This window comes from Echiichthys vipera, assembly GCF_963691815.1.
Source record: "Echiichthys vipera genome assembly, chromosome: 11".
Classification (NCBI taxonomy): domain Eukaryota; kingdom Metazoa; phylum Chordata; class Actinopteri; order Perciformes; family Trachinidae; genus Echiichthys; species Echiichthys vipera.
Window position 1 is genome coordinate 10,973,752 of NC_139836.1, and position 15,883 is coordinate 10,989,634.

At 40.8% G+C, this 15,883-nt stretch overlaps 1 protein-coding gene across 1 annotated transcript in view; it reads left to right on the forward strand.

Annotated features, from left to right (window-relative positions):
• The window catches only part of plpp4 (phospholipid phosphatase 4), a gene marked incomplete at its 3' end in the record, with an annotated part of 48,534 nt that extends 44,403 nt beyond the window's left edge, over window positions 1-4,131 (forward strand). Inside the window, exons 6-7 of the mRNA XM_083923377.1 lie at window positions 2,178-2,348; window positions 3,923-4,131. Coding sequence (XP_083779503.1) covers window positions 2,178-2,348; window positions 3,923-4,131 — 380 coding nt within the window. The remainder of the gene's footprint in view (window positions 1-2,177; window positions 2,349-3,922) is intronic.
• Between the last annotated feature and the right edge of the window lie 11,752 nt (window positions 4,132-15,883).

Sequence of the window (15,883 nt, forward strand, 5' to 3'; positions counted from 1 at the left end):
GATCCATCTCTTGTTTCTTAAATGTAGCGCTTCAGGCAATATTCAATGTTATGTACTTTTTTGGTAGTATCTTCATAATTGAATGCACTTATTGTACATCACCTTGGATTGAAGCGTCAGCTAAATGAATGTAATGTAATGCGCCGTTGCAGTATGGTCTGGCTACACAGGCTTATCATTCTGGAATAGAGGGAAAAAAATGCCTTGGCTTGGTTTGCATTTCTTTAAATCGATTCCCATCATCTTGGACAGAGCAAAGCGCACAGTGCCCTTGCATAACAGATAGCGGAGATAGTGAAGTGGCCTGAAAACCGGAAAAGAGCTGGCACTCCCAGCTAAATTTCAATCTGCACAAAATGTTGGTTTATGACTAAACACCTGTAATACTAATAATTATACTTTTGAAATTATAATCTACCTCAGTTGCACTTTGGTCTGCCAGTACTGGCATGTTTATGCTCACACTGTACAGATCAATTGACTGGCTGCTTACACTGACGGTAACCACAGAACCCCCTGTTGGTTTTGTCTGGTGAAAAGTTTGAATGTATCATCCCAGACACATTTCTGGGGCCCACTGTTTGCCCCATCTTACTTTTTATGTGTATCCTCATTTATTGCCCATGTTTCCCAAATTAAAACACTTACATGGATATTTTGGCAGAGCAACAACAAGAAAACACACAGTCAAGTGCACTACATTATTGCTATAATTCCAGAGGTATGTGACAAAAAACATTTTTAATGAATACCCAATATCAGCCTATACCAACCATCAATTATATTGCTCTAAATTGCCTAATTTATCTAGCCCTAAAATTCAGAGTTCTTAATGGAGCCAATTCCTGCTACCTGACAGCAGGCCAGTCGCTGAGACAGCTGGACTTTCTCTTTCTGCCCTTCCTTCCCACCATCCTTGCTCTCTCTCTACAGGCTAAACACGTGTCCTGGCATCCTTAGTATTCTTGGCCAGTTTGTGAGCTCAGTGACAAATGGGTGCTGATTGGCTCACTGCAGTAGTAAATTAATGACCCTGTCTCAGCACCACCTTTTACAGCTCCATCACACAACTTCTAATTCATACAATTAGACAGCCATTGTTCCTCTTACACAAACCACCATCAACTACAGACCTTACAGCACAGGGCGGCCAGCAGCCCAGTCACATTTGTTTCTGGGCCTTAGCTCTCACTGTGACCTCAGATTCTCAAGCCATTGGTAAGTGTCTGCAGAGAAGAGCTGGTGGTCAAAATTTACGTTTTGCATCAACTATGTATTTACATATCAGCTCTATACTTATATTGAGATGTGGTGTAACTTGGGACTGACATAGTCTATCTTTCTTATCTTAGTTTGCCAGTGTTTGCATAGAAATCAATTATTAAGAATATAATTTAGTACTGTGTATGCACACTGAGGCCACATACAATCTCTACACATCGCTAAATAGGTAGATGGGGAATATTTGTTTGCCTTGGCCTGCTTTCAGTATCCATTTTGATTGTTATCAGTGGTTATCAACCTTGTAGATATGGGTGAGAAGAAGCAGACTATACCCATAGGTTCTGCAGACTTATCATCTTTTCACTACCTTGTTTAGGACCCCTTGGCGTCACTGTTTAATGCTTGGGGAGTCCCAAACAACTACTCCCTACCATTGTTGCTCTTCATACCATGTGATCTTACAGCACAGATGGGTGAGCTTAGATGGCAGCCTAAGGAGCCAACTAGAAGGTGGAGAAGGGCCATACCGCCTCATATGTATGATTGTGATGAAATTGTTAATGCCATTTAAATTAGCTGATAACGTTTGAAGCGGGTGCTCTCAGGCACCTTTCGCACGCAATGATTTAGTATGGATGTATTTTCCTTACAGACTAAAGTTTCATCCCTCAGTGAGCTTACCTGCGATTGGGTGGCAGTGGACAAGCTGCAAATCTCCAGTCTTTGAAATTTACCACACTTGCTTTCCCTTTTATTGTTGAGTTTATTACTGTGCACTGCAACAGTTGCACATTTGTCCATCATGAAGTGTGACTGACTTTTACAAGAATGTCCCCTGAGACATGGTGATGGTTTATGCCTTCGCTGATACACAAGAGGAGGGTTTATAATCTGAATGCTGTAATAATGTTAAGTTCTGACCCTTTTCCTTTTTATCTTTGTGTGCCTGCTAGTTGCATTCTCTGGACTCGGCTTCACCTCCTTCTACCTGGCGGGAAAGCTGCAGTGTTTTACGGATCAAGGTCGAGGGCGTAGCTGGCGTCTTTGTGCCATGGTGCTACCTCTCTACAGTGCTATGATGATTGCCTTGTCTCGGACCTGTGACTACAAACATCACTGGCAAGGTCTGCCTAACAGCTCAGACACCACACACATGAACATGATTTTTTTCTGCATGACTATGTTAAAACAAGAAAAGAAAATGCTGCTTCTTTTTAACTTGACTAGTGTTGAATCTGCTTCTGTCAGCCTGAGAAGGATTGCTGTGCTGAAGTATGTTTCAATCACACCTGGCTCAAGGCGGTTTTATAATTGTTATGCAGATAATTTATAAGGCAACCTCAAGGTGATGGTCATTTCAAACAGCTGTACTGCTGTTATCATATTTTAACTTAATCAGCACGGCTGATAAACCGTGGAAAGGCTAAGAAACAGAACAGTAAATCAAGCTGGGCAGCTTGCTTGTTTGCCCAATTGATCGAAAACAGTGTCATATAAGGCTGGCTGCCATGACAGGTTTTGATATCCTGAAAAGTGCCTCAGATGACAATGAGGTTATATTTAATTCAGCAGCCCGGGAAGAAAATTATAATTACAAGCTTCAGTTTTGCATATCTAGTCTGGAAGAACTGGAAGGGGACTTGGAGGGGACAGAGGGAAGGGAATGCATATGTGGGTGGGGTGTGGGAGAGACTATGTGGTAATATGATGAAAGCTCTGTCATATGGTGTTAATTAGTTTTAGAGAGCCATATGTTACTGGGCACCTACTGTACAAAACAGACAAGTCTTTTAACTAACAGGATTTATTTGCATCAAAAGGACAACACATTACATTACTTTACAGGCAAGCCATGAGTCTTAGAGTATTTCTTAGCTCTCCACATACCTTTTCTTCTCCCCTCTCTGCAGACTTTAAGTAAGCAGCAATGGTACAGCCCATTAAACTTGAGGGGCCTACAATCTGGACTCATTGTAAACACAAGCTGGGAGCGCCTATTAGCCTGGCTGCCCAGGAATGTTTGATGGATTTTAATATTATCACCATCCCTTTGCACTTTGGAAGTGTTCTCTGTCCTCCAGGGGGAAAGGCTGGTCTTCCAATCACTGTCTCAATGAGGCCACCAAACTAATATATTGCACCAAGTCACAGTCTATTAAATTCAGTTGACAGGAGTCAATGAAACATTCACAGTGCAAGCTCATGCACTGTGTAGTTTATGAATGGTGGAAATCGATGGTACTCTATATTATATTTAATTTCAGCCTGAAGGAGAAAATAAAAGGAGCATGGAAATAATATACTTTTGATATTATGGAATCCTCTACATCACTTGTTCCAGCCACCAGCTGGCCATGTCATTCTGATCAATACCCAGCAATATAGTCCTAATATTCACCATGGCAGTGTGATGTTATATGATGTATAATAGCTTAAGGGGCTTAATATGAGTCAGTGTTGATGAGCCTGCTCAGAGACAAGTGAGCCCAGTGTTCAGTAGAACAGAGTCATCGCTCTGCCTTTCAGTTTTCTTTCGTCACCCTTGAAACAAGCCAGGCATGATGACTGCTTGCCGGAACAGTAATGCACAAAAAGTACAGTAATGCCGAATCAACTGTGCTCATTCTAAAAGCAGCTGTTCATTTCAACAAAAGATGCATACCTTAAAACATGCTGTATGTCTTTTGTAACTTTGCAGACGCTGTTGTTGGAGGTGTTATCGGCTTACTGTTTGCGTACTTCTGCTATCGCCAGCACTATCCACCCTTTCTGCACATGGACTGCCACCTGCCTTATGCCAGTCTGGCTGCCGCTGCCCAAACGCCCTCGCATCCCCAGGACAACCCAATGCCCACTGACAATGCCACCACCCTTCCCTTGGAGGGCTTAACTGAAGGGCCAGTATGACTAGTGGCAACCACCGAGACTCCCCCCAACACCCTCACCAAGCCAGCGAGCCCACCTCCCCATTCTCAGTGACTGACTGGCTCTTGTATACATTCCAGAGGACAAAAATACACCTCACCAATCTCCACGCACCCTGTCTCGGTGACAACTATATTCTTTGGTGTTAATTTTTTTTATATCTGGCTCAGCAGTGAAAGTCTATATTTAGATGTGATGTATAAGAGGAACCTACGAATATGGGACATCACCACTGAGAGGGAAGAGAGAAAAAACAAGTTGAAAACCTGAGGAAACAAGTCTTACTAATGACTATGAAGGAAGATGAAAATATTACCAGATTTGCTGGAATTGTGTTCTTAATAAGAAATGTTGTTTGCAGGTTGTTTCATGCTGAAGTATATTCATATATATTTATGCTCAGCTGTAAAAGGATTGGAACAGCATATTTGGGAGGCCCAGATACGTCCCATGAAATGTCACAGCAATCAAACCATGAAATCAAACCAATTACACTATAAGAATACTGTATGTTATATGTCACACTTAGACACAAATAATGGGATTTGATAGCAACTAGAAAGCAAGAAATCAATTGACATTCTGTGTTCCACTTGGACTTTTAGATGCACAGTGCATTTTCATTTAAATCCCATTTGCAATATAATGCAAAATGTAAGCTATCGTTGCTATGGTGAGGGAGTGTTACCAGTGTTATCCCAAAGCAATTTCAGTCAAAAGCAACTAGACTTGTTTATTTGTCTGGGAAGACATTTCATCTCTCATCCAAGAGGCTTCCTCAGTTCATGTACACAACTGACCAGGCTGGGACTGGTCCAACTAACTGGTGTGAAGATCCAGGTATTTAACCTTTCACAAGGCCGATGATGTCACTGGAACCCTTTGTGCTCCAAATGCCAACGAAAAGAAAAAGAAAACAAGAGAAACAACATAATCATCCCGTATGCGGCTGGGGTATCAGAGAAACTCAGGAGGATCTTCAACAAACACTGCATCCCTGTGTATTCTGTGTATATCAAACTCAGTAACACTCTCAGACAGAGACTAGTACATCCCAAGGACAGCACAAAAAAGCAATCTGGTTTATGCTGGTCAATGCAAAGAGGAATGCAAAGATCTCTACATTGGAGAAACAAAACAACAACTGCATAAACGCATGGCCCAACACAGGAACGCACCTCAGGTCTGGACTCTGCTATCCACTTACAGCTCACTCCTTTGATGACAACAATGTCCAGATCCTGGACAGAGGTCACAGATGGTTTGAAAGAGGAGTAAAAGAAGCCATCTATGCAAAAGTAGAGAAACCATCGCTAAACAGAGGAGGAGGTCTGAGACACCACTTATCTCCAATTTACAATGCAGCCCTTTCATCCCTTCCCAGGAGATTTAACAATCTAACCTTAAAGAACAACTGTTCACAAATGGCCTCCTGTGACCCCAACGACTGTCGTTCAGACTCAATAGAGCACTAACGAAGTCGAAACCTACTTCCCACCAACGACTGTCACTCTAACGACAGGCGTTGGCACTTGGAGCACAAAGGGTTCCAGTGAAATTATCGGCCTTGTGAAAAGTTAAATACCTGGATCTTCACACCAGTTAGTTGGACCAGTCCCAGCCTGGGACTGGCTGGGACTGGTCCAACATGGTGGAAGTGTTTATGGACAGGCACAAACTCCAATCTGATCCTACATTAATCCTCATTAAGGGAGGTCAGCCACTGAAGCTTTAAGGCACATTAGGACTATATGAGGTGCCCCATGGACTGCCCAAGCATTGCAAATGGCTTTCAGCCCACTGCAGACCAACCAATAGACAATCTAGCTTTCAGGAGATGACAGGCCTGAATCCGGGGCAGTAATTGTGATGTATTATTCATCCATTAGAGTTCCATTATTTATTGTCATTTACAGCTTTTATTTAGGGATCGCATGTGGAAACAAACCAAAGATTTGTAGCTTTTTTCCTGCTTGGGTTGTCTGTACCCTGTTATACTTTATTCAACAAGATGGTTCCCTATCATCAACAAATATTTTTGGAGCCCTATCAGTGCGTTTACATGCACATCAGTAACCCGAGAATAGCCTTACCCTGGTTTAGGGAATGATTGGATTATTGAAGTTCCCCTCGTATAAATGAGCAGGGGTTGAATGGGAAAATGACGAGTGGAGCCACCTACTGTACCGGAGGTCGAGTGAGTCACTTGACCTCCGGTACAGTAGGTGGCAACATACGGCTGGACTAAATACAGATTTTTTTCCGGTTCACCTTTGACTGGTTTACTCTATTTCTGAGTCAAAAGCAGCCACCGTCGAGTGGGGAGCATGCACAGACAAGAAAAATGATAATAATCCGAGAACACCGTTTACATGCATGAATAATCTGGGAGCTGAAGGAGTTCTCTAGGTGTTAACCGGGATTTGAAAACCCAGATTTAACCTGCGGTATGGTGTTTACATGGTGTTTAAGAAAGCGGGGTATGCTCTTAACCCAAATATAATCAGGTTTTTAAACTGCATGTAAACGTACTGTATGTGTTGTTTGCCATTGCTGTGGCATTAATGGGAAGGTGCAATCTCAGTTTACCTCTAGCCCAACCATGTTACATAGGAAGGCAACATTTATACATTTGCATTGAAAAGTGAAGATGAAAAAAAGGAGGTAGCAGCTAAACAGCATAATGTTAAATGAGCAGCAAGACAAATGTAGAAGGTTTTTTTTTTAGCTGGTCAGAATTGTTCTGTAAAGTTAACAGATCCTGTTCATTTTCTATGGAGAGCAGCAGTTCTGTCCGTGCATTGCATGATGAACAATCCTGGTGAGTTGACTGACCATTTGCCGTACCTGAATTTGCATAATCACAACTTGACCTCAACTTTAATCAGATGAGGTCCATCCTTTTTAACAAAGGAGCCGCTCAAAACTTGGCTCAAACAGTCAAACTGGCAGTGCTGATCAAATGTGAATCGAGATTATGTTACTGCATTGCTTATTTCTCACCTCAGATGTTTAAAACAACAAATTTAATGACTGTTAAGTTGTAAAATGAGAAAGTTTATGACCTGTCTGCCGTGTTGAAAACTGTCAAGCCCGAATTTAGGTACGTCTTTCTGTTTGTTTTCCGGATTTGAACCCATCTGTTCTATTATTGGACGCTCAGAACAAGTGTTCCAGAAGTATAAGAGCAACAGAGTGTGCCTAGGTCAGTGTGGTGTATTTGCCAAACAAACAAGACTTTCACGCAGGACACTGCAGTTTGTGTCCTCTGTGTCACTGTAGTTACGGTACAAATACTAATGTAACATTCTTATTTTAATCCAACCCATAATCTTTTCCTAACTCTAACCCAGAGGTTTTGTTGTCTATACCTAACAAAGTAAATTTGTTTGAAATCACAACTTTAACCACAGGTTGCCCATGTTTAAAACAGTGACCATAGTGCAGCATCACAGTAAGATGTGCATGGCTACCTGGTAAGTTGGCAAGTGACCCCCTGAGAAAGTGTTCATATGAGACGTATTGGGATGAGAATGGTTTGCTCTTTTAGCTGCTGTTTGCTCAAATGGAAAATGAAAGCTTCTCTCTGTTCAAACATCTTTTACTCAAATCAGCCACAGTTAAGTCTCTATCACTAATGCAACCATTTGGCAGCTTCTTAAAACTGTGTGCGTGGCAAGTTTTGACAGGGCCTATACCGCAGATGCAATAGAAAAATAAATTTTACACAGGATGGACCTTACACTAGAGAAGAAAAATGTGCTCGACTCTACATATCAGACTCTTTGACGAGACTTGACAAGACTCCAAGAGTTGACTGGAGAGAAACATGTAACCTTCTCTCTGGTTCCACAAGTCTTTGAGCAGCACCAGCCTGGAGATCTGTGACTGTGAGATTTTGACATATTGAGTCAGATTTGGGGATGAAATGATTGTGACACAGATGCATTATGTTCTAGACCAGCACCTGACTTGGCAGCCTTGTACTTTGTCATTAAGTATTATTGTATTAGGTGGTGCAATGTATATTTTGAAAAAAATAATAATTTAAAAGTCATGTCTGTAGCTGTATTTTCGCTTTATCTACAAAGGATTTATGTTTTCCTTCGAATCATGCCATGATTTGTTTAAATTTGGTGCTATAGATACTTTTGTAGCAGTGGGTGTAACATTTATTTTAAATGTTGAATTTGTCATTTTAAAAAGGAAGTTCAATCATTTTTTTACAGAGAAAAAAATATTGAAATACAGTACATATTTCATTTTTTTCCAATCAGATGCCTAATGTTAACCAACGTGTGTTGTTCTGTGGATTTTTTCTTTTCAGTCATTTTACCTAGAGCGAAGGGAAACATGTTTAAAGAAATAAGAATTATGAAATCCATTATATTTAATTATGAATAGATGTATGAAAAAAAGAGTGTAAGACTTAAGAATCTATGTTCATGGCATGCCATTTGTGTGAAAAGACTGTTTTATATGAATAAGCATGTCTGGCCTTGAGAACTCTTTGAGCTGTGTTTTGCTGTTTATATGTACGATAAAGGACTGCAGCTGTGTGAAATTTGTCCATGAATAAAAAAAAGGAGCCAAATGTTTTTTCGTCAAAGTGTGAGCATTGGAGCCTACGTTTGTTGCTGTGATGGGAGTTCTGAGCCTCATCATTTGGATTCAACATATTACTGGGAAACAAGTCAAGATTTGAGGATGTTCATATGAAAAATGTCCACCTTGTAATAATCAACGCATATCAATTAGGTATTACTGTGTTACTCCTTATTGTATGCAAATGAACAATTTGAATGAGATGTTTCCCAAGTTGAGTTCAATGAATTTATGCCTCAACGGTCTGCTGTCAGATTGCACAGTGCTGACACAGTTGAGCGTGTGTGTGTGTATGAATGTAACTGTTCTAAGTGTGTGTTGTGCTTTTCTGCATCGGCTGTGTTGCACTTTGTTTAGAGAGTTTCCAATAAATTTGTGTATGCTTAAGACTGCCCGTTGCTTTCCATATCAGTGTTTATTGTATTGGGTTAGAAGGTGGTGAGACAAGATGTCTGCAGCGGGCTGAATTAAGCTCGAATGAAGGTGACAGGGGCTCAGGGTCTGTTTGGCCTTGGGGATAGTCGCGTCATGACGCAGTAGCCTATCAACTGCAATCCAGGCCAAGACATGACGTGGGTGGTTTCTTTTTATATAAATAAAAATTATTCAGCAGCGCTGCCGATGACAGCTTGGTAGCATGAGTAAGAACTTGAGTTCGAAAATGCACTGACATTTGCTATTGTCCGTGGATAATAAATTCAAATGACCCTGCTGATCCTCCTGACATCTAGAACCATTGTTTCTGGCAGTTTACAGTACACACACCTATCTGCCAAAGAGGCACTGGAACAACCGTAAAAAAGACTAGGCCTATAGAAGAGAGTAACACATGAGGCCGTGCCCCCATTCCGGTGAAAACAGACTGGAGGTAAATCCAGATCCCCCCTTAATCTGTCCTGTCCTTTGCCTATTTTACATTAACAGGCCCGGAAACCTCCTACAATGGCTAATGTTAGTCAGGCAGACAGATATATTACGTTGTTGCCGAGCGATGATTGCGGTTATATGGAAAAAAAATCAAAGAGTTAAATAATGTTTGTCCATACAGTTTACTGGAGGAGAAGTGGGTAAACGAGCCAACTCAGTGGCCAGAGGTGACATACACACACATTTATTCCTACCTCATTGAATCACCAGGTAATGCAGGCCTATGACAACGGTCCCTTTCTCTGTTGTTAATATCCTGTCGTTTTAGTTTAGCTCTTCGAAACAAAACAAACAGCCGAGGCTTTGTCCACCTAAGGTTAATAAATGAGGGTGAAAATGTAGCCTTTCTCTCTCTTACACACACACTCACTGACATCTTTTTGATATCATTCTGTCATCTTTCTGCCATCATTTTATCAATAAATATGGAAATATTACTTGTAATTCCTCAAGTTATTCCAATGTAATCAAATGTATTTTTCTAAACTCCTTACTCACTCCTGTTTTTTGTATTAGCGCCTATAGAACACTGAGATCTTCTCCTTTGTTTTCAATGGTGAGGGGGCGTGGCCTTTTACGTGACGTTTCATAGGAATGAACAGGGCTACGCCTCGAAAGCTGTATCCAGTGTCCAATGTATTATGAGAACTGGATAACAGATCACAAAATGGCAGCTAGTTTCTGTGTTTATTTCCTTAAATTAAATCCCTGGACTTTATATTGGGATATAAATATCCCAATCAGATCCCTAATGTTAACCAACGTGTGTTATTCTGTGGATTTTTTCTTTTCAGTCATTTTACCTGGACCGAAGGGAAACATGTGATGTGATTTTCCCCATGATGACAACATGTATTAAAAAAAGGGCATAATTGACCTTGTTTGAAGTCCGACAACAGTTTTACAGATTTCTGTTTTACAATGGTGGCCTTTGGGGAAAATCCTTTTTGGTCTGATGGGTATTTTCTGATGCAGTTTTTGATGTCACTGTAAAAGAAATTGGATGCGTATCTGAGTAGTGACATGTTATAAGCAGGCCTACAGTGTGATAATACAGTACATCCATGGTGCAGACCCTTTCAATCCTCTCAGATGTTTCAAGCATAAATAAAGCTACCACCTTGTTAGTTAAGTGCCTTGTTAGTTAAGTGTCTTACGTTCATCCTTTAAGAACTTAAAACAAACGAAAAAACAATTAACTAGTTAAACCAGTTCATTTGATTTTAGCATTTGTATGCCAAAATGAATTATATCCCAATGTGTTACTTTCAACTGCATATAATATAGTTTGAAATAAATTTAGAAATAATTTGTTTTGAAGAGCTCTTGCAATTCATCAATCATTGTGACCTTGGTTTGTGAAAATGGTTCCTGCTGGATTGCAAGACAAAGACGCCACAGATCAATAGCCTTTCTCTCAGACATCTGCCCTCTTCAGCTGATAGAAAATTGTGATGCGTGGGAACAACCCATTAAATCAGACCTAGGAGTTCTGCAGTAGCTACTTCTGTAACAAGCAGAGAAATCTGCCTTGCTGAAAACCGTTTGGTTACACCATGAAATATCCTGGTTATACCCTACACTTGAAACTGAACGGCAACATGTGTATATTAAGATTGCATAATATTTCTTAGGAATGTACTCCTGCTAGTATTGTATACTGTATATTATAGGTTCAAGGCACACTGAGCACTTACACAACAGTTTTAAAAAAAAACACATAGTAGCAATTACACAGAGCGCCATTGTTGCACATGGGGAACCCTTACACACTGGAACATTACAAGGAGGACCCATGTGTCATGAGATTATGTGTTGAGTTAAATTATGCACAAAATACAGTTATTGTCCAGCATTGCAGAAGACTAACATTTGAAACAGCAGGAAATGTGCTGTTTGTCAATTACACAATAGGAAATAGAAGACATTTTAGCAGGTAAGTGATTACAGTGCTCAATGAAAGGCAAGCATGTCATCCCTCTACATATCCATATTGTTTTCCTGTCAAGGGCAGCTCCCCCCCTCTGGATGAGCAGTGCCATTATGGCAGTCAAATCAACCTGGATCTAATGCATCAACAGTCAGCTGGCATCTAATATCACTTAACATTCCAATGCCCTCTGAAATGCTGCACATAACACTCAATCACACTCAGTGTTTTCGAATGGGAAATTAAATAGAGATTTCATGAACCTGTGATTACATTTGTTCACACTATGGATAAAACAGGGATCTGTAACATGATAATTAGATATTGTAAAGAGACAATCCATGGTAGCAAGAGCTTTGCACTGCAAACATATTTTATGCAAACATATTGATAATAGTGGCGGCTTTTGTTTCAAAGGTATATTTTTGCTCGCAAATGTTTTGGTGGTGAATTTTGTGTATAAAAAAAAAGGACCTCCAGCAAGTTAGTATTGCACTTCCGTAAAGTTCAGAGACTCATAGAGATGTCGAGTAAACTGCTGAGTGTCTGTTATATGGCGAGTAGTGACTTAATAAAAGAGGGAGTGATCAGACCCCTTTAGAATTAGAGAAAGGGAATTCTTTTCCCAAAAGTTCGCTATTGCAGTAAGTGATAATGTAGCCATGGTAAGGAATAGTTTATGAGTTTCATTATGACATAAGCTTTAAATAATGAATACTTTTTTCCTCCCAACTCTACTAATTTGGTATAATTTTTTGACGAAATGAGACATTTCTGAGTAATGAATAGACCTGGATTCTGAAGAATGTGGCAAATATAGGCGTCATCACACTGGCATGGAATGTGAGGCAGTTCTTCCCATAGATACTAAATGGGGTATGGGATATTGATAGGCAGATAGAGAGAGAGAGGGAGAGCTGTTGTCATTGAGCAGTGTGAGGGTGTCAGCTGCATATTAGAAGTAGAGTGTAGTGGCTTAATTGACAGCCGATTGTATAGAGGGTGTAGAGAAAGTGTATTGCGGTATTGAGAATAATGGTGAGTGAAGTTATAACCCATGTGGTATGTTGGAGAGAAGGTTATAGATCTGGTGGATTAGTGATGATGGAACTTGGAGGTGCTTTAGTTTCTTGACAAGCTGATGGTGCTGGATTATTTTAAAAGCAGAGCTAAAATCAATGAAAAGAAGTCTGGCATATTTCCGAGGATGTCCAGGTGTTGTAGCCGACAGTGCAGGAGAGAGGTGACTACATCATCTGTGCCTCCTTTCTTTATTAGCAAATTGGAGGTGATCCAAGAATGGTAAAACATATGGTAGGATGCTGTGTCAGACCAGTATGCCATTCACAAATTTAGATGACACAAGCCACATTGCAGACTCTTTCACAATTGTTGCTTTTGGGCAAAGTCTATGACTTACACTGATTCGGACCTTCAAACATGCTGTATGCAGATCGCCATTAGGAGGTTCTGTAGACACGTCTAGAAGGCTATGTACTGTTATGTACTAACAACATCAAGACACCAACAGGCTATTACATTCAATATAAGCTTTAAATCTTCTTCCTGTATGCTATTTAAAATAATTATAAAAACTTTATATGAGTAAGGTAGCATGCACAATAGACGTCCAACTCAGCGTGAATCACAGCCGAAGAAGAAGCTAACATTCATAATAGATCAATAGCAACGAACAGACAGCTTTAGATGTACCTTTCATGCTCCTGTAAATTCCTCGGGGTACTGTGCTATATCGCAGAACTCTCTCTGTGTCATGTCTCCCTCATTAATACACAAACCACAATTCTGTCAAAGTGCACTATTCAGCATAAACCCTCAAGGAAGGATCTAGGGAATATTCGGCAAAATGAGTGGCAGGCTTGCTTTCTCATTTAAATGCTACGTACTAATTGCACTCACTCAGAGAAAGAAATTGTAATTCAGAACCGTGGTGTAGTCAAAAGGTAGCAAAGGACAAACATACTTGAATGGAAAAAAAATGGCTTTTCAAAAGGGAACCTGGTCAATGTATGAGAATGGGTTAGAGAAACTTCAGTACTCTTTCCTGGTTTCTACTACTTTCTTGCAAGGAACTTTCTTTTATGTAGAACCTTTAACATCTGCTATATGGTTTGATACATCATCTGAGAAATATCATTCTTGAATCTTGTCAATGTCAATCAATTTTCATGCCTGAAAGTCTGCTCTTTTGCTTCATATTGAAGGTTTGTCAGTGAGATGACTGCATATCACTAAAACCCATCCATCACCTGGGTCACCAGGGGCTTGAGCTGATCCCAGCTGACATTGGCCGTAAGGCGGGGTACACCCTGGACAGGACGCCAGTCTATCACAGGGCACATAGAGACAGACAACCATTCACACTCACATTCAAACTCGGATGCAAACAGAAGGGCCTTGGCCTCAAATCAGGAATCCTCTTGCTGTGAGGACAGTGCTTTAACGACTACACCACTGTGCCGCCCCTCACTAAAATCCGACAAAACAAAAGAAAGCATGGGAAAAAAACACTGTAAAAATGTGTTGTTTTTTTTAACATCCATTATCAGTAAGGTCTAGACTGATAGAATTTGGAGAGAGGTTTTGCCATGCTGGTAAGCGGTATTTACTCTAGCTACCTAACAAACAGCCAGAGGGCAAGATCAGAATAAAAGCTTACATAACTCCTACTGGAATTTCAAATATTTTCCTCTCTGCATTCATTTTGAAATAACTTAGTGTTGTTTAAACTATTATCAGAAGAAACTTTTATTTGATTAAATTTCTTTCACACTTCCTCCTCCTCTATTGAACTCCCACAGTATTCTGTTGACTTTACTCCCCCATGTTTCATTGACGACCTATTAATGCAAGAACAGTCAATGTTGAAATAACTTTTAAGCTTCTCTATGAGGAGCAAGTTGTTAGCCTTAGACTATAAAACAAGATGTGAAATGTTCAAAATCAGTGCTGTTTAAGTTCAGAAGTTTCAATCTCAGCTCTAGCAGCTATGCACAAAGTTGATATTCCCCGTTGAATCAGCAGGCACTCTGTGGATAACATATCCTCTTTGCTGTTACATGGACGTTATTGGCTGAGGTGTGAGGAAGCTAAGTGACACTGAGACAAGCTCAAAAAAGTGTCCGTTTCCAAAAGTTTTAACAAGGCTTCACAACCTAAAGCCATTTCATCATGGAGTAAATGTTTCTATGGGTCAGCCATGTAATGGAAAGATTACTTATTAACCCCCCCCCCCCCCCCCCCCTAAGAAAAAAAAAATAAAAAAAAAATGATTTCATGATTCAAAAATACACATTTAGGTGTTTGTTCATTACACAATGACAGTTTTTGTAACAGGTGATGTATGGACCTAATTGCAGCACAAAACACACAGAACAGAGGGAGATAGTTCAACAGTTTACTGAAAGTCAGGCAGACAGGCTACAGTACAACAATGCAGTGGTAGGGGGCATAGTCAAGGCAGGCAGAAGTTCGGTACCAGGGTACCAACAGCACAGGCAGACAATCCGATGAGGAGCAGGCAGCAGGAACCATATAACCAGGCGAGCAGTCAGAAACAGGCAAACAGGAACCAAGAGAGCAGAGATTGAAATCTTGGTCAGGGACAGAAGGCTGAGGCAATTACCAGGAGGCAGACGAAGCAGAGGACTCAGGCAAGGTCGTTACCGGGAAGTCAGACAGGAACCACTGGAGAGTCTTGCATGGCAAAGAACAATCTGGCAGAGAACTGAGGGAAATGGACCGGTATACAAACTCTGAAGGGGCTTATTAGCTGATGAGGAGCAGGTGAGTGTGGGGATGGGACAGACCAGGGGAATGCAATCAGCAGGTAGTGGCAGAGTCTGAAATTACATGACAGTTAGTTTTGGCAAAACAGCAAACATCCATCTTCAACCACTTGTCCCTATAGGGGTCGGGGGGTCTGGAGCCGATCCAAGCTGACATCGGGCGCGATTTAAACCACTATTTAAACTCACATACACACCTACGGGCAATAATGTCATCAATGAACCTAACACATGCACGTCTTTGGACTGTGGGAGGAAGCCGGAGAAAACCCACGCAGACACAGGGAGAACATGCAAACTCCACACAGAAGGGCCCCAGCTAGGATTCAAACCGGCAACCCTCTTGCTGTGAAGCGACAGTTCTAACCACCTCACCACCTGCCTGGCTGAAGTTATGACAGTTACAATAAAAAGCTAAAAGAAAAAAAGTATTGTCGTAATGTAAGTAATCAACTGAGGACGT